General features: G+C 38.1%; 1 protein-coding gene across 2 annotated transcripts in view; it reads right to left on the bottom strand.

Moving 5' to 3' along the window:
* Positions 1-25,618, bottom strand: part of LOC120535420 (B-cadherin-like) — a 43,766-nt gene that overhangs the window by 7,446 nt on the left and 10,702 nt on the right. For both annotated transcript variants that reach the window (XM_039763254.1, XM_039763253.1), the window contains 11 exons: positions 15,018-15,247; positions 14,680-14,808; positions 14,383-14,538; positions 14,152-14,296; positions 13,636-13,808; positions 9,780-9,908; positions 8,936-9,121; positions 6,896-7,140; positions 1,820-1,962; positions 630-857; positions 203-421 (listed from right to left, as the gene is read on the bottom strand). In XM_039763254.1, coding sequence (XP_039619188.1) covers positions 203-421; positions 630-857; positions 1,820-1,962; positions 6,896-7,140; positions 8,936-9,121; positions 9,780-9,908; positions 13,636-13,808; positions 14,152-14,296; positions 14,383-14,538; positions 14,680-14,808; positions 15,018-15,247 — 1,983 coding nt within the window. The remainder of the gene's footprint in view (positions 1-202; positions 422-629; positions 858-1,819; positions 1,963-6,895; positions 7,141-8,935; positions 9,122-9,779; positions 9,909-13,635; positions 13,809-14,151; positions 14,297-14,382; positions 14,539-14,679; positions 14,809-15,017; positions 15,248-25,618) is intronic.

The raw sequence follows: 25,618 nt of genomic DNA, 5'->3' as shown, positions 1-25,618 counted from the left end.
AAATGTATCTTGCAAAATACATATAAGTCACTGATTAAGAAGCATTTAAAGTTTTCCTGCAATGGAAAAAAAAAGTTAAGTCAATTTAAAGCTACATGCCACAAAATCCTATTTTTGCAACATTGTATTAATCTGTATGATTAATGCTGTATCAGTGCATGCTCCTAAACTATGATAGAAAGTTAGCCTTCAATAGACTTACTCAATAAAGCAAGGATTGCACCCAAAATTGCCAAAACAGCCGGCAGTCCAATACCAGCTTCATCTGTCCTGGGACAATGGAATTCAGCCCCTGTGCAGGCACACACAGTTACTTTCAAGGTAGTGTCCTGGTTTTTGTTTCCATTGTCATAGGCTCGAATAATAACATCATATTCGCCAGGTGGTAGTTGTGTTGCCATAGAAAGAATGATTTTGTTTTCTGCAACAAACCAAGAATTAAAATAACTAAATGCATGTGCATTTATACATATTGCAATTTGGCAGTACATGCTCCGATTTCTGTATAGCAAAAAGGTATATCACATTTCTGACACTTTTCTGTACTACTAAACTTTTGTCAGATAATTACATCATACTCTACATTTTCCTAAGCCACACACAAACCCCAAAATTAAATATTTTATTACCTGTATCATTCATGCTGACAGTCCAGTTCCTCCTGGCTTCACGCAACAGTTCAGCCCTGAAGGGTCCGGCATTTCCTACAGAATCCGGATCAACAACAGAAAATTCCTGAGGTGGAGGGTCCTGGTTACAAAAGTGCACGTCACCCACAACGTCCACCACTGGACCATTATCATTTACATCTTCCAATAAGAGTACAAGAGTTCCTGTACCGGTTGCTGGAGGATTAGCTGTAACACACAAAATAGTAACATTTATCAATTAAACTTAGCTAATTTCTTCTTCAGTCAAAGAAAACAATGCGTGTGGCAACAGATATCTTTGTAGAATTTTGGGCCACTTGGCTTATTCTTAAATACAAAAATTGTTCTAAATTGGCAAGGTATGCCCTAAACCAGTGCTTCCCAAACTCTGCCCTGGGGGCCCACTATGGCTGCAGGTTTTTGTCCCAACCAGCCTCGGTTTTTAATTGGACTCCTGGGGTAATTAAGTGAACTGTTATTTCCCAAGTTCTGAGTTTTGAGAACATAGTTTTCCAACTTTTAAATCTGGTAAAAAAAAAAAATAAAAAAAAAATGTTATGGGGGAAATTTTTTTTTTTATCTTTTAAACAATATTTTCATCTTGATTTTCATTTTTCCAGGTTAATTGCTTAATTAATCCATTATTTACTAATTAGTGGGTCTAATGCTAAAGTAGATGCAGCCATTGATTATTCAGTGTTTGCCCAAGTATCTGCTGTACTCGTTTTTAATTTTTATTAAGACAAAGCAGGAAAATTGCAGAGAGAAAGAGCAAAATAATGAAAACAAATGATTTAAGCATTTACATCTATAGCAAAAGGAGAAACAGTTTTATAAATGTAAAAACCTTGCTACTGTAAACTAAATAGAGTTTAGGAGATAGAGCTATTTAAATGAGATTAGTGTTCTTGGGTGTTGTGACCGATTATGAATCTGGCTGGAACAAAAACCTGTAGCCTCTGGGTCCCCAGGACAGAATTTGAGAAGCACTGGTCTAAGCACTTATATCTAACCACTCCTTTTTAGACAGTTAAAGTAGTAGTTTTTTTTAATATAACCTGCTTACAAGAAATCTGGTAAATAAGGTATCACTGACAAGTGCCCAAACACTGACATGATACCAACCAACTATAATAATGATTATTCTGGCAGTAGGAAGAAAATATTACCATTGTCATAAGCATATACGAGTGCTGTATATTTATCATTTTTCACAAAGGGAGACTCTCTATCCATTTCTTGCTTGACAGTAATCATTCCAGAGTCTTTATCCACATTCAACCATCCTGCAGGATCATTACCCATACGGTATCTGATTGGAAAAAAAAGTAGGGAGAAAAATTAAAAAAAGCAACACATCATTGATATGAAAACAGAAAAAAAATCCTACTTTATCCAGTTTAAGGTGTAGGGTAACATCTGCCAAAAGACAGGAAACAGCTATAGGCTCACACGCGGTCAACATGCATTGTGCGTTTCAAATCAACAGACCTGGCAATACGCTGATGAACTCCTTTATGCATCATGTACAAGTTTCTGCTTACAATCCACAAATTTCATATGGGTAACATCTCAGTCCCAGCCTTTATCTGGGACCCAACTCAAGCAAAAGGCTTCAAGTTTGCAGGTGATGTTATCAAATTCAGTATTTTTTGTTTTAACATTACCAAACTAAGGTAAATAGCATGATTTTAAGTTTATTTGCTGTACAATCTTTTTTCAAAAGGGAAAACACCCTACAATTCTTGTGTGACAAATAGAGACAGTTTGTTGGGGTTGGGCTTTGTAGATTTATTTATCATCCGAGAAAAAGGTATGGGGATTGGACTACCGAGGACGGCGCAAAGTCATTTTCTCTGATGAATCCCCTGGTAGCGCTCACCTTTTCTTCTCTGGATGCCACCAAGTGGCTTAGGGAACAAAACATAGAAATTTGGGGTCCAGGCCAGGAAACTCCCAAGACTTTAATCCTATTAAGAACTTGTGGTCATTCCTCAAGAGGCGGGCAGACAAACAAACAACCACAAATTGACAAACTCCAAGCATTGATCATACAAGAATGGGCTGCCATCAGTTAGGATTTGGCCCAGAAGTTGACTGACAGCATGCCAGGGCAAATTGCAGAGGTCTTGGAAAAGGACCAACACTGCAAATATTAACTCTTTGCATAAACTTAATGTAACTGTCAATAAAAGCCTTTGAAACTTATGAAATGCTTGTAGTTATATTTCAGTATACCATAGAAACATCTGAAAAAAAGATCTAAACACTGAAGCAGCAAACTTTGTGAAAGCCAATATTTGTCTCACTCTCAAAACTTTTGGCCACGACTGTAGAATGTGATCCTCATTAGACCACTTTATTAACCCAAGTGCATTTTGTTGAATTTACTGATATTTTGTATTGAGTAACTGAAAATGCACAGCTAAAATACATGCAAAAAATACAAATGTGCCATCTGAAAATTACAAAAATCCTGTAAGCCCTTGCTCCATTTAATGTGCTTCATATGATGGATCAGGCTTTTGCTATCGACTGTGCCTGTATAATTGAGTAGTTAAATGGCTAATTCTACTTTAACATTGTGTATAAATTACTCCCAACTAGAGATGCATCCCACTTGCACCTTTACTATTCAAACATGTTATACGAGCTTTCACTGTTTATGAAATTATATTAAAACATTACTTTGGCTTAAAAAAAAAGCGCACACGCACAAGGTGACTTTTTTTGTATTTACAGATTTCAACAATGAAACAGGCAGTTTTAGAAGGCCTACTAACTACATGTTTCGGAAATATTGCAACTATGTTAACTCATAACATCACTTCGATGTATTTTAATTTATAATTAAATATGGAGGTGCTTATTACAATTGTTCCTATATATATTTGTACACGTGGGTATCTACATGGTTTGAAATTTGCCTCCATTTTTGCCAGTGTAGAGTTGCCACTGGATCTTCAGGTTTCCTTCTGCATCCCAAAGAGATGCAGATTACAATACCTGAGGACTCTGCCTTATTCGACACAGATGCATTTAAAAATGATTTTTGCTTCAAAAAGCTTCCCAAACACACTAGTGTATGGTTTTTTAAAATTTATCGACTCTGAAATTGTAAATACAGATTTCTTCTATTGTGCATGTATTGCGTATGAGCCAAGGTCTCAGTCAGTGGAACAAGAAAACAAACTGACTTGTGGGCAAAGTAGAACTGTTTTAAGTGTTACAAGTGACAATAAGGTTTCTTTAGAAACGTTTTTTGGAAAAACTTCGGAAAATACAAAAAAAGGGAGCCCTGCCAAAATAAAAAATGTTTCAAAGAAAGAAAACAGTACTAATCAGTTCATGCACTAAAGTTGGAAAAGAATTCCCAAAAGAAAAACTGGTAACGGCAGGCAATACTGAAGTCCATGTCTAAACGTGAAAATCACCCATCAGTGTTTGAAAACCTGTTTTCCCCCATCCATATTGCATCACAAGACCAAATTTCTCAGATTTACACACACTGGACAGCATTTTCAAAATAATTCATTGTCTGTGATTGGATAGGTTGGTTCCGGTCCACTACATTCACTTTTTGCCCTCATGAAGTTTACCGCCTTAAACATCTCAATTATTGTTAATTTGCACCTGTGTCTGCAATGCTTGTCACTAAATATCAATATTTGGATAAAGGATGCAAACGCCACAGAAAGGTGAATTACAAATACACTAATTAAGCTTTTAAAGCTATGACAAAAAAAAAAAAAACCAAAACAAAAACCAATTCCTGAATTTTTTTATAGCTGAAACTGTGAATGGGTAAGTTTCAAGTTAGAGTACCAGCAACATGCAGATAACAGTCTCCGGGGATTGTAATTCGAACAAATGATGCACAATTTGTAAAAAAATGCATGCCACAATGTTTCAAAGTTGTACTAGGAGCGATACTTACAAATCAAACATACTGTAGCAACTTCAAAACATGTCATTCTTAATAGAATCAAAACTGATCAGAATTCGACTTGAGGCCTTCAGATTCTGTATCACTAGCATTCTGTAACTTTTCTAGGATAGCCTAGATTTCCCTACACATTTCCCTTGTACAAACTGTCTTATCGGGCGGTTACCACAATTCCCATACACTCTCCCAGAAGCTTGGGCTGTGCATAAAGATGGGCCGACGTACATGCAATATATTTCCTGCCTTTTAAACATAAATGTAACATGTCCATGATTGGTCATTCATATTACTATACATCACTGGAATGCTCTCATATGTGCCTCGACATAGGTGGAATCATTGATAAAAGCAGGTTCACTCAGCTGTGAAGCAGTGCTTGCTGCGGCAATGTGTGCGCAAATAGCTTATTTTACTAATGAAAAAGAGCAGACAACAGACACACCCCCTTGGGTATGTAAAATATTACTGCTTTTGATTGACTTGTTTAAGTGGCAGTAAACCAACTTTGAAATATGGCACGCAAGTGGCTACTATCTAAGAAGTTCCCCGTATAGTCAAGTTATGCACTTGCAAGCTGACATCAACATTTTCTTAAACACAGATCTAGAAATAACCACATAGCTGTTAAGACACGCATAAACAGAGCAAATATTTAATAAACAAAATCCCATAATTTAACAGTCTCTCCAAGCCCTTTAAAGCTAATTTGAATTTCAAACTGCAAAAAAATGCAAAATTTTAACTTTAGGCCAGTTTAATTTCCTCAGGTGTTTTAATTTATTGAATAAAGGGCAAAAATAAAACTAGGATACATTTTGCAAAAACATTTACACTGAAACTCAGAATAACCGATATCAGAAAGGCATTTTTCCAGTTTGACAATGCAATAGATAGCTTTATAGTTGATAAATAAAATGCCACTCTGAAATTCCCATCTTACTGCAGGAAAATAGTAAATGCTTTTAGATGTTGTGTTTTACTATTAACCTTTTAGGCCTGATGGATTATCCCTCATTTTCTTGTTGACAAAATGTAATTGGATTTGATGTTAGTATGAGTGATTTTGTGAAAACCAAAACAAATAGTACAATTCTTAATCTGCATTTTGTATAAAGTTATCGTGCTCAAGTGCCCACAGCTTTGTTTCAAATTGTAAAAGGGACTAAATTCTTTCTGCATTACCTGATACATACAGGATCTCAAAAAAAAAAAAAAAAAAAAAAAATCACCTTTATAAAAATGACTAGTTTGTAAAAATTATTTTTGCATTACCCATTCACATCCAGTTCTGGGTAGGTTAGAGATATTGCTTATCCCACCAGCATTGAGAACAAGTCGGGGATTATGATGCAGACTGCAAAAATACCCTGGGACTTAATATCTAAATATTAGTTTTACTAAATCAGAGCACATCTTGGGCATTTTCTAGGATAGCAGTACATCTTCTAAAATACAAGATTACAAAAAAAACAATCTTTCCATCTTAAAATACTGGTAAATTAAGGTTTATACACACTAACAAACAGTGGAATTGGCTACTGTAGTACGTTATTTACTGGCTGCTCAAACTATTCCATACATAGCTTTCAGTTAATGCAAATTGCTGCAGCAAGAATCATTACAAGATCTAGACAGCAGGACCACATAACTCATGTTCTTAAGTTGTTCCAAAGGATTCAGGTTAACTTCAGGGTGGATTTCAAAATGCTGCTATTTGCACAAAAAGTTTTAAAATGAATGTATGGCTTACACACAAGTACAAGGAAAGATGCCACTCGAGTTCCAGCTTTTTAAACCAGGCTGAAGTCATCTTACTACTTTAGTCTATAAAACTGCTAATGAACTGTGCATATTGTATCTCTATTAACCATTTGTATAACATTACTACAATTATGTACCCTAACTAAGCCTCCTCTATTCTGTTTGCTATTGTAGCACATTGTGCCACTTTATATCTAGCCCATTTTCCTGCTCATGGGAAAGACATCTGGGATGCTGGGAGCCTTGGAATCAAAGGATGAAAATGTCATGGCATCAGATTTGCCAGCCCAGTATAGACTTATCCTTGGTGAGTCCTGGGCTTTGTAAAATACATGAAATCTGTACAGAACTCCAAAGCCAATGTTTGAAACTCCAAAATCAATTAAAACTAGAAATATATTACCCAATACCTAAAACATTGGTGTGGGGGAAAAAAAAAAAGTACTAATCCCTCCAAAAATGAACATTTCTGGTAATCACACTCAGCTTCATAGAAATAAAAACTCAAATCAATAAACGCAGTAAAACAATCACTTACGATACCGTCTGTTTCATTTCTATGTCTGGGTCTTTTGCTTGGTAAGTTGTTATGAAAGTGTTCAAAGGTGCATCTTCTTTAACAGGAACAGACAGAGTTGGTGGGCTGAAAATTGGAGCCTCATTGACATCCTCTACTGTCACTGTAAGTGTAGCTGTGGAAGTTGGTGATGGAGTGGAAAATGGAACCTCATTTTCAACTGTGATGAGTAGTATATATTGTCGCTTGGCTTCAAAATCAAGACCCTATTGAGGGAAATGAATGAATGATTATACACACATACAAAAAATTGACAACTAGTACTGCTTACATGGTGCATAAAAAGGGCCAAAATAATTTTAGTATATTTTGATTCATTTAGTACACCTCAATCTGAACTTTACAGGATTTTACTGTGTTTTTCTGGTTTTCCATTTCAATTATGCTCTGGCACATCCCTGAAGTAGTAGTGTTAAATATTTATGAAATCTGCCTGTACTCTTAATAGGTGTGCACATAATACACAAAAAACAACTTCTGAAGACAAATAGACTTGATGCTGTTACAAATGGTTTAGCACAATCATCCTTATTATGAATTTATCTGAATTAATGTAAGACTTTGAGGGACATAAAGCTATCCCTTAGGAAAAAAAAAAAAAAATGCCAGTTTTCTGGATTTTGTACTGTGGTTATGGTAGTGGTTAACACTGATGCCTCAACTGGCAGCTTTTGTTCAAATCCAACCATGGCCTTCACACTCCAACTTCCTACTTATTCCAATAGAGGATTGGGAGGATCAGAAAAATTGTCTATGATGAACTGTTGCACGTGGCAGGACTCCGAGTTGTATTGGAAGTCCAATGTATATCGGCTGAACAGGACCAGAGAAAGTACAGTCCCCTGCGGCTCTCCTGTGTTGCTGACCACAATGTCAGACCTGCAGTTCGAGACGCACATACGGAGGTCGGTCTGTAAGATAGTCCACGATCCATGCCACCAGGTATGAATCTACTCCCATCTCTGTCAGCTTGTCCCCAAGGAGCAGAGATTGGATGGTGTTGAAGGTGCTAGAGAAGTCCAGAAACAATTTTTACAGCACCACTGCCTCTGTCCAAGTGGGAGAGGGAGTGGTGTAGCATTATAGACGATGGCATCCTCCGCTCCCACCTTTTCCTGGCATGCGAACTGCAGAGGCTCGAGGGCGGAGCGGTGGCCTCAGGTGATGAAGCAGCAGCCACTCCATGATCTTCATCACATGCGACGTCAGAGTGACAGGCCAGAAGTCATTCAGCTCACTAGGACGCGATACCTTTGGGACTGGGGTGAAGGAAGAGGTTTCCCAAAGCCTCGGGACTCTCCCCTGTTCCAGGCTCAGGTTGAAGATGAGCTGTAGAGGACTTCCCAGCTCCAGCACATAGGCCTTCAGCAGTCGTGTCAATACTCCATCTGGACCCACTGCTTTGCTGGCATGAAGTCTCCTCAGCTCTCTGCTCACCTTGGCTGCTGTAATTGTGGGTGGGGGATGTCTCTCCTATGCTGGTATCAGCAGAAGGAGGATGGGTGGAGGGTGCAGTACTCCAAGGTGAGTGGGTTAGGGTGGTCAAAATTGTTAAAGTCGTTCATTTGGTTTGCTTTCTCCATGTCTCTCAATGGTGGCACCCCGTTTCGAGCTGCAGCCAGTGATGATCTTCATCCCATCCCAAACTTCCTTCATGCAGTTATTCTGCAATTTCTGCTCCAGCTTTCTCCTGTATTGCTCCTTCGCCACCCTGAGCTGGACTAGGAGTTCCTTCTGCACGCACTTGAGCTCATGCTAATCACCATCTTTAAAAGCCCTTTTCTTCTGGTTCAAAAGGCCCTTGATGCCACTTGTAATCCATGGCTTGTTGTCAGCATAGCAGCGTAAGTACAGCATACAATTTCCATTTTGGACTGTTAACACACACACGCACTAAACCACACGACATGAAAAGCACTTTCACTTTTCACACACAAAAAAAAAAAAGCCACAAATCGCACAGCAATTGCAAAGGTAGTGCGATTTCCATGCTCTACTTACCTTAATAGTTTTAACAATTCCATCATTACTATCTGGATCTGTAGTAACACCAAAGTTGCCTCCATCATTCCCTTTAACAATACGGTATTTGGCATTCCAAGCTGGCGTGTGAGGCTCATCGTTATCAGTCACCATTAGCCTCACAACCTCAAAGTCCACAGCATTTTCTGGTACACTCCTATTATACTGCCAAAGCAAACAGAAGCATTACTAAAATTCCAACTCTAACCCCAATTATTTTGGGGCACCATACCATACCTCATAAGAATACTACACAAGGCTTTAATAAATAAAGTGTGTGTGTGTGTGTATATATACATATATACTCAGACGTACACACTCACTGCACCCCCTCTCGGGAACACGCCGCGGCGCAATGCAAAAGGCTTTGCCTCTGGCGCGGACGTCGGAGATTCGATTGCCGAGAGGGGGTGCAGTGAGTGTGTACGTCTGATGAGCCCAGAATTAGGGCGAAACACATTCGCGTACTCTCTGCATTATTTGACAGTAAAACTATTTCAACCATTCTATGATCTGATTCTCGCAACTGAAAGAGGGCACTGTGGCGGACATTAGCCGACTTGCTGACCAACCACAAGCGTTACCTGGTAGGTAACCACCCATACAATCAGATTGTGATTCAGACTACGAATGCCATAAATAAATACACACATACACGCACACAGGTTGCTAAGAGCAACATCTTTTATTTAAATAAAACATGATGGAATATGTATCACTGTCAAAAGTGATTAGATATTCTAGATGTAATAAACCAATAACACAATACTTTTTTTTTTTTTTAGTTTCTAGACTGCTATTCTGCCAAGGTAAACACACTTACATTGGTTGGATTAAACTGTGGAGCATTGTCATTTTGGTCCAGAACAGTGATGGAAGCAGTAGCAGTATTTGTGAGTCCAACTCCATTCATATCTGCAACTTGGAGTATTAGTGTATATTCACTGACTTTCTGAAATTGGGAAGCAAACAAAATACAATGTTAACTACTGCTTTAAGAGGGTTTTTTTTTTATATAAATACACACACAACTCAGTCTACTATCACTTGGAACACCACAGCATCCATTCTTATAAAAGGGAATTAAAGCATTTACAGAGAACAAGGTGTTGTATTAATATATTAACTGACAGTTAAAATAAAAAGGCACAAAGTGCAAAATACCAAATTAAAGTTATAGAATCTCAATTAAACTATCATAAAACACTGATAAAAAAGTGGGGACTTATCTTTATTAACATACATCTTTAACACTTACGTATTTTTAGTTGGATTTATTTTCTTTGGTTTCACCAATTCCTTGGCTTAACCACTGCCTATTTAAAAGGGCATGGAAAGATTAATGTGAAAACCAGAACTTTCAGTGCCTAAGAATATTGCCAATTATTTGTGCTGCACTGCAAAAAGTACAGATGACAACCAGATGAGGAATTCCTATCTTGACCAATGACACACTGAAGCATGTATGGTGAACTGTATACTTGTAGAAGTGATTCCATTGTAATGATAGACTTGAGAATGAACTATGCAGTATAAGGGCGTTATCAATGTAATGATCAACAAATTTGAACAAGCAAAGCAATCCATCGTTAGATAGTTCAACTTCAAGGACGGAAACGAGGAGCAAGTGTTAATTTGCATTCTTTCAGAAATTACATTGCTGTTTTGTTGCTCAACGTACTTGAATCAAACAAGGTAAGCAGAGACTGCAGTCTGAAAAAACGATACAGAAGTCATAATTTGGCTATTACAGTTCACACTGATCAGATGTGTGAAAATGCAAAAATCTGCTCCATCCCCAGGCCACAAAAAAAAAAAACAAAAGCAAACAACTACAACCCACCATGTAAGGCTAGGAACTATTCAGACAATACACAACACTGCATATGGGTTCACAAAGAAGTGCCCTTCAAATCTCTATCACACTATGATGGGTTATTCTTACAGTACTTCTGTCTAATGGAAATGTATACATTTTTTACCATTGGTTCAGGATCCGAGATCCTGTACAATACTACCGACTGAAGGATATTGGCATTCTGTTTTGTTTTACAAAAAGTAGGTGACAACTTTGTGTTATTAAAATTAAGTGAGGAATGAGGACTTAGCAAGCAAAAGATTAGTAAAGATAATGTTCATGCCAAACAGGAGAATTGACCAGATTTTCTAGAAGGATTTTGGTGCAGTATTTTTTCCCATTGAGCTTTCACAGAAGTGTGATGAAGCTCCGATCTCCAAATCTGAAAAGTCAGGAGCAGTTGAGAGATTTTTTTAAACCAAACACCTTCTTTTACAGGGTGACAGGTGTCAAAGGAGAAAACCCCCAAATCTAAAAAAGTTAATATGCCTTTAAGAACACAGAAGGAGCAATACCAATTTTTGGAGAAAATTTTTATATATACATATACATACACACATATATACATATATATATACATATATATATACATATACATATACATATACATATACATATATATACATATATACACACACACACACACACACACACACACACACACACATACACACACACACACACACACACACACACACACACACACACACACATATATACACATATACATATATACATATACACACACAACACAACTACATATGCATGGGTTTCCTCCACACCCGTCTTTCCTTCTAAAGGCAAACAGGTAGGGTAAAATAGCAATTCCAATCTGTTCTTGTGCAAGTGCAATGTGGGGACATGGGTGTAGGTGTGAATGAGACAACCATGCAATAGACTTGCCCGTTGAACAAAGTGATTTCCTGCCATGCACACTGTGATACCAGGATGGGTTCAAGCTTGAAAATTAGCTTGAGAGTTATGCGTTTAATTTTACCCAATACACTGCAGGAACTAGTGTTTTATATAGAATTAAAATCATAAAAATTATGGTTGTTTAAGGAAAATGCATTTATAGAACAGATTTTTTTTGCCACACTGGAGAACCAAGGTTACTATTCATAAAACCTAAAGCACTTCATACACATCTTTGAACCATCTGTTTTCTGAACCTGCTTTTTGCATTGGTTCTCCTAACAGTGTGCCTTTGGTTACTATCTGGATTCACCACAAAATTCACCAGTTCTTTTTCAAACAAAGAGGTACACATTTAATCCAGTGTATACTATGGCCAAATCATCCTTCAGTCAAATGTTGCTGAATTGCACACCAATGACAGGATGCTATAAGGATCATACTTGACAGTGAGAGACAAGACTGATGGATGTGTGCAGTTTTATATTAGTCAAGAAAAATTTCAGCTTGTTTCTTGATATCACAAAAATCTTCACCACTTATAGTAGTTCGAGGCAACACTTGACAAATGTAATCCTTAGACAGGTCTTCATTATGAGGCTATTCTATTCCAAAGTCGCTGCAAAACCGAGAAACTAACCACTCTATAAACCTATAGAACGAGAACACCACCCATTTCCTTTTGTAAGATCTTAAAGGTTTTAAATAATTGTATCTACTAAATTTTTCTTATTAAGGGAAAACATTGGTTGATTGTTATTTATTAAGAAGACACTCCCTCAGCATACTTAAAAGGCTTGAAATTAAAAAAGGCGGGTAATTTAAAATCGGATGTCTGTTATACTGCTGAATGCTTAAAATCTTCCCTGTGATATGTTAAAAGTGTACAAAGTTACTTGAACCTACATAATTTTTCAGAGCGACTGATTCAGTTTAAGTCAAATATGCGATTACTGAACAAGAAATATCAAAAAGAATTACAAAAAGGGCTAGAATATACACTGCTCACAAAAATTAAAGTAACACTTATTGGGCCTGGCATGAAATCAATTAAACCCGTCTGATAATTTTCTGGTTGAGAAGACAAGGAGAACGATATGCTGCCTGCAACGTCGTTCAACGTGACAGGTTTGGTGGTGGGTCAGCGATGGTCTGGGGAGGCATATCCATGGAGGGACGCACAGACATCTACTGCGTAGGAAATGGTGCTCCGACTGCCATAAGGTATCGAGATGAAATCCTTGAACCCATTGTCAGACCCTACGCTGGTGCAGTAGGTCCTGGTTTCCTCCTAATGCACGACAATGCCCGGCCTCATGTGGCAAGAGTATGCAGGCAGTACCTGGAGGATGAAGGAATTGAAACAATTGAATGGCCTTCACGATCCCCTGACTTAAACCCAATAGAACATCTGTGGGACATTATGTTTCGGTCCATTAGGCGCCGCCAGGTTGCTCCTCAGACTGTACAACTGCTCAGGGATGCCCTCATACAGATCTGGGAGGAAATGCCACAAGACACCATCCATCGTCTCATTAGGAGCATGCCCCGACATTGTCAAGCATGCATACAAGCTCGTGAGGGCCACACAAGATACTGAAAAGCATTTTGAGTAGCAGAAATTAAGTTTTTGAAAAAATGGACTAGCCTGCCACATCTTCATTTCACTCTGATTTTCGGGTGTCTACACAACTGAGCCCTCTGTAGGCAGAAAACTTTTATTTCCATTAAAAGACTTGGCATCCTTTTGTTCCTAAGACATTGCCCTGTTAGTTATTTGTATAGATATCCAACTTCATATTGAGATCTGATGTATCTAATGTGTTTCTTTAAAGTGTTCCTTTAATTTTTGTGAGCAGTGTATTTAAAGATTCTTATTTTCAAGTGTTAATAGGTTTAACCTTACCTCTCTATCCAGTCCAGCTGAGATGACACTAATGGTCCCAGTATCTTGATTAATGGTAAACATTTGTGCATTGGGAACAAGTGGGGTCTGGCTCATAATTGCATACTTAAACATACCATTGTCTGTAGTAGGATCATCTTTATCAATAGCGGTTACAGTCATAACCGATGTACCTATGAAAAGAAAAGTAACATATCTTCTATTTACAATCTATTTACAGACCTCTTACCCAAAGTATATACTGTACTTGGTCATTTGCTTTTATTTCCTAATTCACTCTCCATGTGTAGATGAAAAGAAATAGTACTGACACAAATTTATTCTGAAAGCCAAGTTAATTTCAAGACGACTTTCAGACAAGATGAAAAACCTAAATTTGCCATTAGTGTTAAAGTGAATTAATCTTCATAGTAACAGTTAAAATTGCAAAAAAGACAACTGTATATTTAAAGAATACCAATTAAACAGTTTCCATTTTACATATTTGGCAATATCAAAAATAATAAAACTGGATACCTGGCTGTGATCCTTCACTGACATTTCCAATAAAGGTGTTGCTGATAAATTCAGGTTTGTTATCATTTTGATCCAGCACAATTACAGTAATTTCCATAGGATCCTCCGCTATAGTCCCACTTATTGAAACAGCATGTACAGTAAGCTATAAAAAACACACACATTCAGAAACTTAGTTTCATGACAATCCATGCAGTACATACAAATAGTACGAGGCTGGAAAAAACTTACCACATATTCAGACTGCTTCTCCCGGTCCAGGGGTTCAGTTACTAGTAACCAGCCACTGGTTTTATCCATTTTGAATAGTCCTGTTGGGGGTAAATCAGCACCTTGTCCAGTTATGCTATAATGTATAATGGATTCCTTCGACTTGCTGGATTTAATCTAAAGCAAATATATTCAAATATTTAGTGCAACAGAATAGTTAAGGCCTTTGTTACATTTAAATAGTTTTGCCCCTTAAAACTGAAACAGAAAAACTCCATTACAGGAGTTTACTCTGTTAAGGCATATGAATTTACAAACCTGCACTACTTGTTTGGGAAACAGTCCCCTTTGATTTTCAGGAATATTAATGGGGGGAATCACCCACTCTCTCTTAATTCTATTACTGCCAGAAGAATGAGGAAACATCACAATATTTTGAGATTCACTCTACAAGATAGAAAGGGTTTTAAAAAAGGTCAAATGACACATACTGCAATCAAAATATTAGACAAAATGCAAGGTATTTTTATTTATTTTTTTAAAGTTATGTTTAACAATGCAAGGTTGCTGGTGGACATTTTTACTCTGTTATGTGAAGTTCAATCCCCATTGTTGAAGCCATGAGTCCCAAAATTCAGATATAGTTCACTCTGTACCTGATCATTCTGTTCATGTCCTGTGTGATGGGGTCTTTGGTATTGCACAGTGATACTGCTGGTAATTTTTTTGCCCAACGAATCCCATCCATGAATGAAAAAGTTTAAATGTCCATGGTGCAATATAACATCACGTTTCACTTTAACTGCTCCATCTGTTTCCACTTTGAACCGATTATCATCAGAAATGAAAGGGAACCTTTTCCGATCTGTGCAGATGTCAAAATTCACTGGAAAAAAAGGGCAAGTGTGCAAAATTTGATTCAAATTCTACTGTGCTCTTTTGAAGAAAATGACAAAAAAAAAAAAAGGATGCTCATTTACATGAAAGCTTTTCTAAATTTACCCTTTCGCATTTTACCTGTACATTTAATACTGATGAAGATAAGCAGAATGCAGTTGTCAAAACCGGTTAAAAAATACATACCATACATACGTGTGTGTGTGTGTGTGTGTGTGTGTGTATGTGTGTATGTATATATATCTCTATCTATCTACACCACTAATATCAATGACAACAATTACATTAACAATCAAGTTACGTTATTTTTAAAATTTTTCCTTTTCTTTTTCATAACTTCTTTAACACAGTACTTCTCCGCTGCGAAGTGCGGGTATTCTGCTAGTAAATCCATAAAATCAAGTGCCCAGTGGGGTTAAAACCAACAATAAATAAATCCTTTAAAATCTGAGGTTAAAAATATAGAAGTTAAAACTGCAGTCTCACTCCCTTCTTGTTCTCTGGCCCACCTTCATCACTCTCTCCCTGGCTCACCATTACTCTCAGCCGCGGAGACCCAACAGTCACAAGCTCCTTCTGTCAACCTCCATCTTGGCCTCCAAACGGACGTCACTGCCAGACCGACGAGGTTGGCTCTCCTCCCGTGATCTTTCGCGCACCCGTAGTCGCTCCTCAGATCCAGCGGAATGACACCTCTCCTGCTCACCCCACTCGCTAGTTGTCAGTGGGGCGAACTAGCCCCCTAGAGCGCCTCCATCTAACACTCCTTCACGGGGCCCCTGCTCGCTCTGTCTCTCTCTTTTAAGGCGACCAGATCATCCAGCCTAGACTGCCATTGCCGTCCTTTCACCGCCTTCCATTTTTCTCCCCCGATCTCTTTTTCCCCATGATATTCCCCCCCGCCCCCTCTGGTGTACCTTCGCTTATATATGATCCATATACACCTCTCTGCCTCCGTAGGCACAGCGTCTTAATTACACACCACAGGAAGCCAATGAGGCAAACAAGAGCAACTGCACCCTCACATGCAGGCGCGACTCGCTCCAATCACCCCATTAACTCCCCGCGGTTGTGCAATCGCGCCCACGGAGAACGACATGGCTATACGGATTTAAAAAAACCTGACTTTTTTCGGAAGCCGTGGACCCGCTATACCACAAGCTGTACAAGAAGGTTTGATGATGCTACCAGCACCTATGTTTTGGGGCAGTAAGATGTGGAAGGCAGCTTCAACTCCATATACTCTAAAGGGATGCAGCAAACAATAGATGGCATAGTAAGTGGGGCAGCACTATTCATGTTTTACTGTAAATTTAAACCTACCAACATTTACTAGAAAAACCTATTAAAATACAGAACAATCATGTTAAAGAAAACATTTCTGCTTTGGTTTTTCCAAGTATCAAATTAAGAGCCCCATTATTTGTGTGTGAGAGAGATATATACAGTATACACACACACACACACACACGAGGCAATAAATCTTGAGGCTGCACAGAGCACACAGAAGTAAACACTCAGTAACAAAGTATAAAAGACAGGCAGGACACTATTAAAAGCTTCCCATGTGTAACAACTGGCAACAAAAGTTCACTACACAGAACTAAATATTGCTACCCATTGCAGGAGTAAATGGCCCATAAGTGCTTCACACTACAGCAAGCAGCAGGCTACCCTCATTTCTCATAAGTGCTGAAGTCCCCCACCCAAAAAAACAAAACACAAACACACACAATTCTACTATACATGCAATGGTCTTGGATCATCTTCAATTGATTAGGAGTTTCAGGAATCAAAGTTATTCATGGTTTTGACAGCCTTTTCCTCCTTTCTTTAAATGAAGCACATCTGAAAAACTCCTCTAAGCACTCAGGCTCCCTTCGGACTATGACGCTGAAGGTAGCGTTTTACGAAAAAAATGAACTGGACTCCAGATTCCACTTATTTAGATGGTTGGACACAGACTATTCTCCCCAATATATTTACTGACATTGCTAGAATTAGTCTTTCGGCATATTACTATCACAAAAAATCTTCACTAAGCTTTCACACAGCAACCAAGATACTACTTGTTCTTTGTGAAACAATCATAAACAGATCAACTAATTGAATATCAGTGTTGTGGTGCATCATTTATGAACAACTAAATCAAATTAGCTAGGACCATTTACTTTTTCCTCTTAGTTTCAAACCGGTTCCATAAGCACAACAGTGACTGCCCAGATGGGGCTGGGTGGTCTCATGGTCGGGAACCCTTGCAGATTTTTTTTTTTTCTCCAGCCATCTGGAGTTTGTTTTTTCTGTCCTCCCTGGCCATCGGACCTTACTTTTATTCTATGTTAACGAGTTATTTTTATTTATTGATTTTTTTTTCTTTCTTCATCATGAAAAGCACTTTGAGCTACATCATTTGTATGAAAATGTGCTATATAAATACATGTTGTTTAATGACAAGCAGTGTTTCTAGCTCTCAATCCAACAGACATATTTGGGACAAATAAAAACAGGAAGTTTGCTGGAAGAAACATTCATCCCCCCCCAAAAAAAGAAAAAATTAAGTGTGTGATTTCAAGTTGTCTCAGGAAGAACTAAGTGACTAGTGAATGCATTAATTATGAAATGCAAAATGAAAGGTCTCCTTTTATCCTGCATTTCCTTTGTGCTTGTAATAACTGAACATCTGGATTCATAAGCCAGGCAAAAGGCATTAGAACAAAATATAAAGTTAATTAATTGCATCTAACCTACTAAATATTCCAAGAGATGGCTACACCTATGTTCAAACTGAAAAATGTCGAGGCAGGGACATGGGTGTAACTTCATTAGGGTTTATCACTATACAAACATTCTAATTTATTTGGAGAAAAAAGTCATTTTGCAACAGCCAAACAGTTGCTCTGCAGTCATTATACCTCCCACTAATTTTGGCATTTCCTATTTTAAATGCACTATGCATAACCACAGTATTTTGCAAATCTGTGTGCACATTGTGTTCACTATCAGCCTTTATAAGATATTATGGTAAACCTTTAGTAAAACTTGCAGCTACACCTCTTCACAACACAGTTTGTTGCCACTTTTTAGCTACTTCACCCTCAGAGCAGATTACAACATCGAAGAGTTAACTAGTACTGGGTGATCTATAGACTGACACCAACTAAGTTCTCAGACTGTCTGAGGCTGTAATGGCAAATACAAGCATATCTGTGGGTAATATATGAAAAACGGGCAAAAGAAAAAAAGTGGTTGAGTCACAGAGTAATGCCTTATATTTATATAGCTATTTTCTCACTACTCAAAGTGCCTTTCATCGACAGTGGGGGGGCCACTTCAACCACCACCAATGTGCAGCAGTCACCCTGAATGAAGTGATGGCAGCAAATATTGCACCAATACATTCACAACACATTTGCTATTGGGTGGTGAAGGGCTGAGCAAGAGAGTGGCAATTTGAGAGGGGATGAACAGGGGGCTAGAATGACTAGGCCGCGATGGTCAAATTAACCAGGACACCCTACTGTTTCTAAAAGACTCACGGGGATCTTTTATAACCACATAGGAGTTTGGTGTTATGTCTCATCCAAAGGATGTTTTCTTTTTTCTCTCCCCTTCCCCACCACAGCTGTGGAGTACTGGGATTCACACAGAGACCACAGGGTAAGCACCCACTGCTGGCCTCAACCACCACTCCACTGGCAGCAACCAATGCTTTTAAACCTGGATGGTCTCCCCATCCTAGTATAGAACATTGCACTCAGATTTTTTGTTATCCATATTTTGGATAACATTCTTCTAGGGCTGGCAAATAAGAAAAAAAATTATCACAATTTTCATATCAGTTGATATTGCTATACATCAAGATATAAAATCAAATCACTATTTCTGTCAAGCTTAAAGGTTTTATAGAACAGCTAAATTTGTTCATCAGCGCCAGAAAAAAAAAAATTCTTAAACGTTAAAGCTTTCAAGTTTTACAGGAGAACACAAAGTAAATTCCTTAATCAGTTCCAAATAAGGTAGGTATTAATACGAAAAAACAAAACAAAAAAAAAAACTAAAAAAACCACCTTTATACTGTATCCTTTGTTTTAAAAACGGTTATAAAAAAACCTCCAAATACACAGAATGTTGTTTATCTCCTCAGTACAAATTCAAGGAGACTGCAAGAAATCCCCATTAGTGCAGCACTCGCTTAGGTCTGGGACTGTAATTGTGTGTGCTCTGAAGGATAGCACTGCTTCAGATGGTACAAAAAATTAGTGGTATTACTCATCTTTTGTGGGAACATGCTTACGACACAAATTACAGTGCACGCCACTCTGCTTGTTTTCATAATTAAAGACAAAATATTTCTACAACACCAAAATCCTCTGACCCTTTAAACAATATCCTCATCTTTTAGTACTTGTGCTATGTCCGTTGTGGCGTTTTCTTCACTAATGCAGATTTTTCTTAAAATCTTTTATCAGGAATGTGAGCGAGAGAAAAGCAAAAATGTACAGGTGTTTTGTGCAAGCTAAACATTAGCCAGCCAGTGTACTTTTGCCAGCTGCAATGCTGTGTGCATCAACCTAACCCGACATGGCTGTAATATCATTCCAGCCACAATTGGTTCAAAACAAATTTACCTATTTTTCACTGCGACAGTTAACATGTATAAACACACATCTGGTACACCAAGAGTATAAATTCTGCATCTAACCCTGTTCCAACTCAGTCATAATCCCAAGATTCTACAATTTTCTCATTAATGCAAAAGCGGTCATAATTCTGATTTTCCTCATAAGTTTAAGACTGCAGCTTCTGCTTTAAAAGGAGGAGAGGGAAAAAAATCCAGGTGGTTTGGAAAATTTACCAATTGTAAAGTGTGTCATATCTAGCCAGTGCTGCCGATTTTAAACTTCTTATCCGACATTTTAAGTAAGCAAACCATCAGTGACCCACTGCTGTCCAATTAGCTCTCCAAGGGAAGGACATCAAGAAAGCGAGAAACATGAGTGACATTTAAAGAAATTCATCAGTGCAGCGGTGCTACTGATGTTACATTCATATTACATCCCCCCCAGAGTCCCAAAAGAATGACATGAATTACAACTAGGGGTACATAATTAATCGTATACTAATTGTGATAGGACTACGAATTCACCTATAAAATAATTGTGAAAAATATCAAATTGCTGCATTTCACTTTGTACTGCTGCTCTGTTAGGCCGGGTTTATACTTAACATGACATGACAAATGCTGCAGCGGATGCTCCTGCCATGCAAACGTTTTACTGTTTATACGTGCGCTCATACTTTACGTAAATCTTGAGGAATCCACCAGGTGGCAGTGCGAGATATCACGGCGAGAACAGGTTCAGCTTTGCTGTGTTGTGAATTGCCTGGAACACCCATTAAATTCCGATGACACCATACTGCAATCTCCCTGAAAAGGATGTTTAATGATTAAATCCATCAATCCAGGGATGTGTCCATTCCAACTAGCATTGGGCACGAGGAAAAAACAATCCCTGGATGAGGCATCAGCTCATCACAAGGTGAATACAAGCACTCACATACACTGGAGTCATTTTAGTATCACCAAATTTGCATATCATTGGAAGGAAACCGAAGCACACTGTGGAAACCCAGCAGGAAAACATGCAAACTCCAGGCAGAGAATACCAGTAACCTCCCTGCAAGATAGTAGTGCTACCACTCTGTCACCCCCATGTGTGTAATTAACAGCATTCATTAAACAAAATTAACGATTTATCTGTAAAATGTAACATACATACCGTACTTTATTGCATTTCATCATGAAAGTTAGAATCCTAAGATTTACACTTGATACCAATGTGCAGAGAGTTGGAATATACATTACCACATCGAAGCGTGCACATTGAACCTACTATGATCCGCATAGCGGCTTTCCGTCACATGTAGATAGTAAACAGACTCTAAAGTCACTTCCAACTTTTATCACACTGCACCTAGCTCTTACCTTAGCCCCGACTTTTTGCTGGTACTGCAACTTACGCATGTGTCGTGTTAATTTCTGAGGACCTGCTTAGAGAATGCACCAACACTAGAAACGCGTGGCAGCCATGATGTGCGAGTGTACGCATTCTGAGCGTGAAGTATAAAACGAGCCCTTAGAGGTCAAGCTTTCACAGTTATAAACTGTTCTTAACAGTAAACAAGCGCCTTAGCCAATCACAAAACATTCACCCAGCCCGAGTATAACGGCGATTCAGAGGCACTCATTATATGGCTAGTTACAGCCGACTGCTTTTAACATGTTTAAGTGTCTGATCCCTAGCAACATGTTTAAAAAAAAAAGTATGATTTTTTTTGTGTCTTTGCAGCAGCCTGCAGAAAAATTTATATGTACAAGTAATGTTGAAACCTAGATCATGAAATTGTTTTAGTGCCAGCATGATCATCAATTTCTGTAATACGGAATACAATAACTGTTTTCAATAGTGATGTTAATTTAAAAAAAACAAACATACTGTGTGAACTGTTTTAGCACACATTCAGATTAAATACAGCCATATGATAATTGAATCAGTTTATTTTGAAGAGTGCATGAGAACCAAGCATGCAGCAGCATGTCCAAGTAATGTCAGGTCCAAGTCAGATAACATTTAATTACTCATTTACACTACAGCAGCTGTTTATATCCAGCAGGTCACAAAAAGCAAATTTAGCTAAATGAAGTCATCACATTTTTTTCTTGAAAGGCAAGGTTGGTTGGGAGCATGCCCCGATAGCACATTGTCACATCCACCACATTACGAACTACCTGGATTGGGATCCGAGTGCAGGGGGTGTCACCTCAGCACCACACTGGAACAGTGAGTTTTATGCATTCATTTATTTATTTTTTTTTTTTAAATAGTGGCTGGAGTGCCACTTGCTATGAAAAGGACCCGAAGCCCAATTGCACGGTGGGGGTAGCCAGCACCTTCAATTCTTTGGTCATCTATAATATGCTTTTATGCTCTGAATGTATGACCTGCAGTTGCAATGAAAACGATCAGGTCAGCCTGTGCAATATGTTTCACTGGCATTAGGAAAAGCCCACATAAGTGTTCTTTTTCTGTCAGCCATGAGAAGGACCGGAAGCCAGATCATGCTGCCAAGGTAGCCATCACCTTAACTTCTCTTGTATATGTAGAGATTACATAATTGTATGGATGTGTCAACTTGTGAAACAAAACATACCTATTCAAATTTAAAACTTATTTTTTACCCGATTAGATAAATTTCCAATTAGTGTTATTTTGTGTTTGTACCATGTAATTTCTTTGCACTGTTGATAAGTTAAAAATACATGCAACGTAGTTAAACCGATAGACGACTAATTACCCGAATGGGGTTCAACGGCTTACCCATGCCTGTCTGCGCTGGGTAGACACACGGTCAATGTAATGCATAATTATTTATTGAATGCTAAACACTTCTGGAAAGACACATGTCTAAAAACGAGTTGGTGTGAGAATACAACAGTAAGTGAATGAAAAGATGGAACTCTGGAGAGAGCAAAATACAACACAATAGCGAACCCGTGGCATAACAAACACCGCGTGGCTCAGATGTGCATGTGGACTCTTACCGCAGACGAAAGGGACTAACTGGGTGGTCGGTGAGTTTTTGCATCCGGGCAAATGGGCAGGGAGTTTGAATGCCTACAGAGCGAGGGTAGACGCCAGCCGGTGAAAAAGGAGCGTTGGTGGGCAGGAAAACGCTCCTGCAGGAACACGGAAGACATCTAAGACGACGCATGTTTGTCGCGGAGGTGAATAGCTGTATGTAGCGTGTAAAACAGTTTGCTATGATGCACGCGGTTATGCATCATAACCGAAAAGTTGGTTTTTAAAGACTGCTTACTTCATTGTGCTTCAACCTCAGTTGTAAAGGATTGTTTTAAGGATTCCATGGGATACCCCTCGCAAACCATTTCACACGCTGCATATGTCAATGCACGACATTAACCTGACCTGCACGTGGCCTCTACGACAGACGAATATAAAATGACGCCATTTTTGTCTGTGTCGTCGCGTCCAAGTTGGTGGGCGTGGCCCTGCGAGTTGTCGTCGTATCCAATAGTCAGTCTCTCTCTCTCTCATATATATATATATATATATATATATATATATATATATATATATATATATATATATATATATATATATATATATATATATATATATATATATATATATATATATATATATATATATATATATATATATATAGCGCAGCACTACTGAAAACAGCAAATACAGGGGGCTTTGGGGATTGAACCGGTGGCCTCTTGGTTGATTACATGTCAACAAATCTTACTACTACGCCACAGAAGCTATAGTATCGTTCCTTTTGTGAAAGTGTTTATTTGATCTTTGGACTTCAGGCTTCACACATTCTACAGTTTATGCGTACATTTTATAACCTTTATTACTAAAATATAAAAAAGTTTGTTTTAACAATGTGTTTAACAACATTTATATAGCACATTTTCATACAAAAAGTGGCTCAAAGTGCTTTACATAATGAAAAAAATAAAACAAAAGAAATTAAAATAAGACATTAGTTAACATAGAAAATGAGTAAGGTCTGATGGCCAGAAAAAAAAAAAACAAAACTCCAGATGGCTGGAGAAAAAAAATAAAATCTGCGGTGGTTCCAGGCCATGAGACCACCCAGCCCCCTCTGGGCATTCTACCTAACAAATGAAATAGTCCTCTTTGTATTTAGGGTTCACACAGAAGGACTTGATCATGTGTTCCAAATAATGATCTATTTTTTCCACTCAAACTCCAGCAGTTCACTCCCAGATAAACAAGTCATGAGCTGGGAAAAACTTAGTGAACATTCTGCGACATTGGGGGATGGAATAGCTGGCTGCTTGCCACTTGTCTTAAATCGGCACATTTACAGGGCAAAAGACGCTGGCGGAGAGGTGCGAACTGATTTAAGGTAGCCGGATTTCCAAGTTCTCACAGGCTCTGGTAATTCTAGTGTTAAATTTATCTGTGATGCAGGTTGAACTTACTGGGCTACAGTTGCTTGGATCTGCCCGATCACCTGTTTTATATAAAAGGTAATTTGCTTTTTTACAGTCCTTCAGAATTTCCCCAGTGTATAATGCTTTCCTAACAATAAGCATCAAGGGTTTACATGTGTCCTCGCTAACCTCATCAAAAACTCAAGGATAAACATTACCTGGTCCAGGTGATTTATTGGATTTCAAACCATTTAATCTAAGCAATACTTCCTCCTTTACAATTTCCAAATCACTCAGTACCCCCGTTAGGAGTGCCTTTTGCTGCTGGGAAGTAATCTACTTCCTCAAATATGAAGAGTTTAGGAAAAATTTGTTTAGAGCATGTATTATTTTATAGTCTATTTCTTAATTCCCCTTTATTCCTGATGCACTCTGCCTTCTTGGCTGCTCTTTTAGTACTAAAATGTTGAAAGAATCTCTGAGTTGGCTATCGGCCAATCTGCTATATTCCTCTATATACACCCTATGATTCTCAAGGGAGTTATTAATCATATCATATACAGTATTTTTGTTCCCTTTGCAGCTTCTTTTTCAACTTTTTACTAACAACAGTTTTTTTTATTCCCTAATACAAATTTAGGTATGTATCAGCACTGCATTAGATGTACTGTAAAACATTTTTAAACCTGTTCCACTGCTCCTTGACGGTCTCCACACTTAAAAGCATATCCCAGTCCACCCTCATTAGAATTTGCCTTACCAAAAAAAAAAGTTGTTTGCACCCTTGCTCATCCAAAACACTGAGAATTGTATTATATTATGGTCACTTAATTTTAGTGGTTCAATCACCTTTATACCCTTAATTCTATATGGATTATTACAAAAGACTAAACATAGACCGGCTTCTCCCTTCATTGGTGCTTTAACATACTGCCGATTTATGTCTAAAAACATCTCTTGTACTCCACTATTTGCAAGCCCAGTTAACATTTGGGTAGTTAAGTCCCACAACTAGTTTTCCCTTGTAAAACTAGCCTATTAAGATTACTAAAAAGATGTGCATTGAAATTACTGTCTGCATTGGACTATCTACAGGACATTCCTAAAATATGGCCTCTTGCCTTAATGCTGAACAGCCGAGACCAAATATCCTCACTAAGATGTGGCTCACTGTCCAATTAAAGAGAACATGCATTTTAATTCTGTTTGACATAAATAGCAACCCACCTTTTTTCTGTTCTAGTATATCCCTCTGCACTACTTATCCCCATCCTTAATGTAGCCAAGCTTCTGCTATCATTTCATAATCATGCTCAGCTACATACAAGACCAACTCGCTGGTTTTAATTTTTAAAAGAAATAGTG

Source organism: Polypterus senegalus, chromosome 9 (assembly GCF_016835505.1).
Source record: "Polypterus senegalus isolate Bchr_013 chromosome 9, ASM1683550v1, whole genome shotgun sequence".
NCBI classification, from domain to species: Eukaryota; Metazoa; Chordata; class Cladistia; order Polypteriformes; family Polypteridae; genus Polypterus; species Polypterus senegalus.
This window is presented reverse-complemented; position numbering and strand designations above follow the sequence as displayed.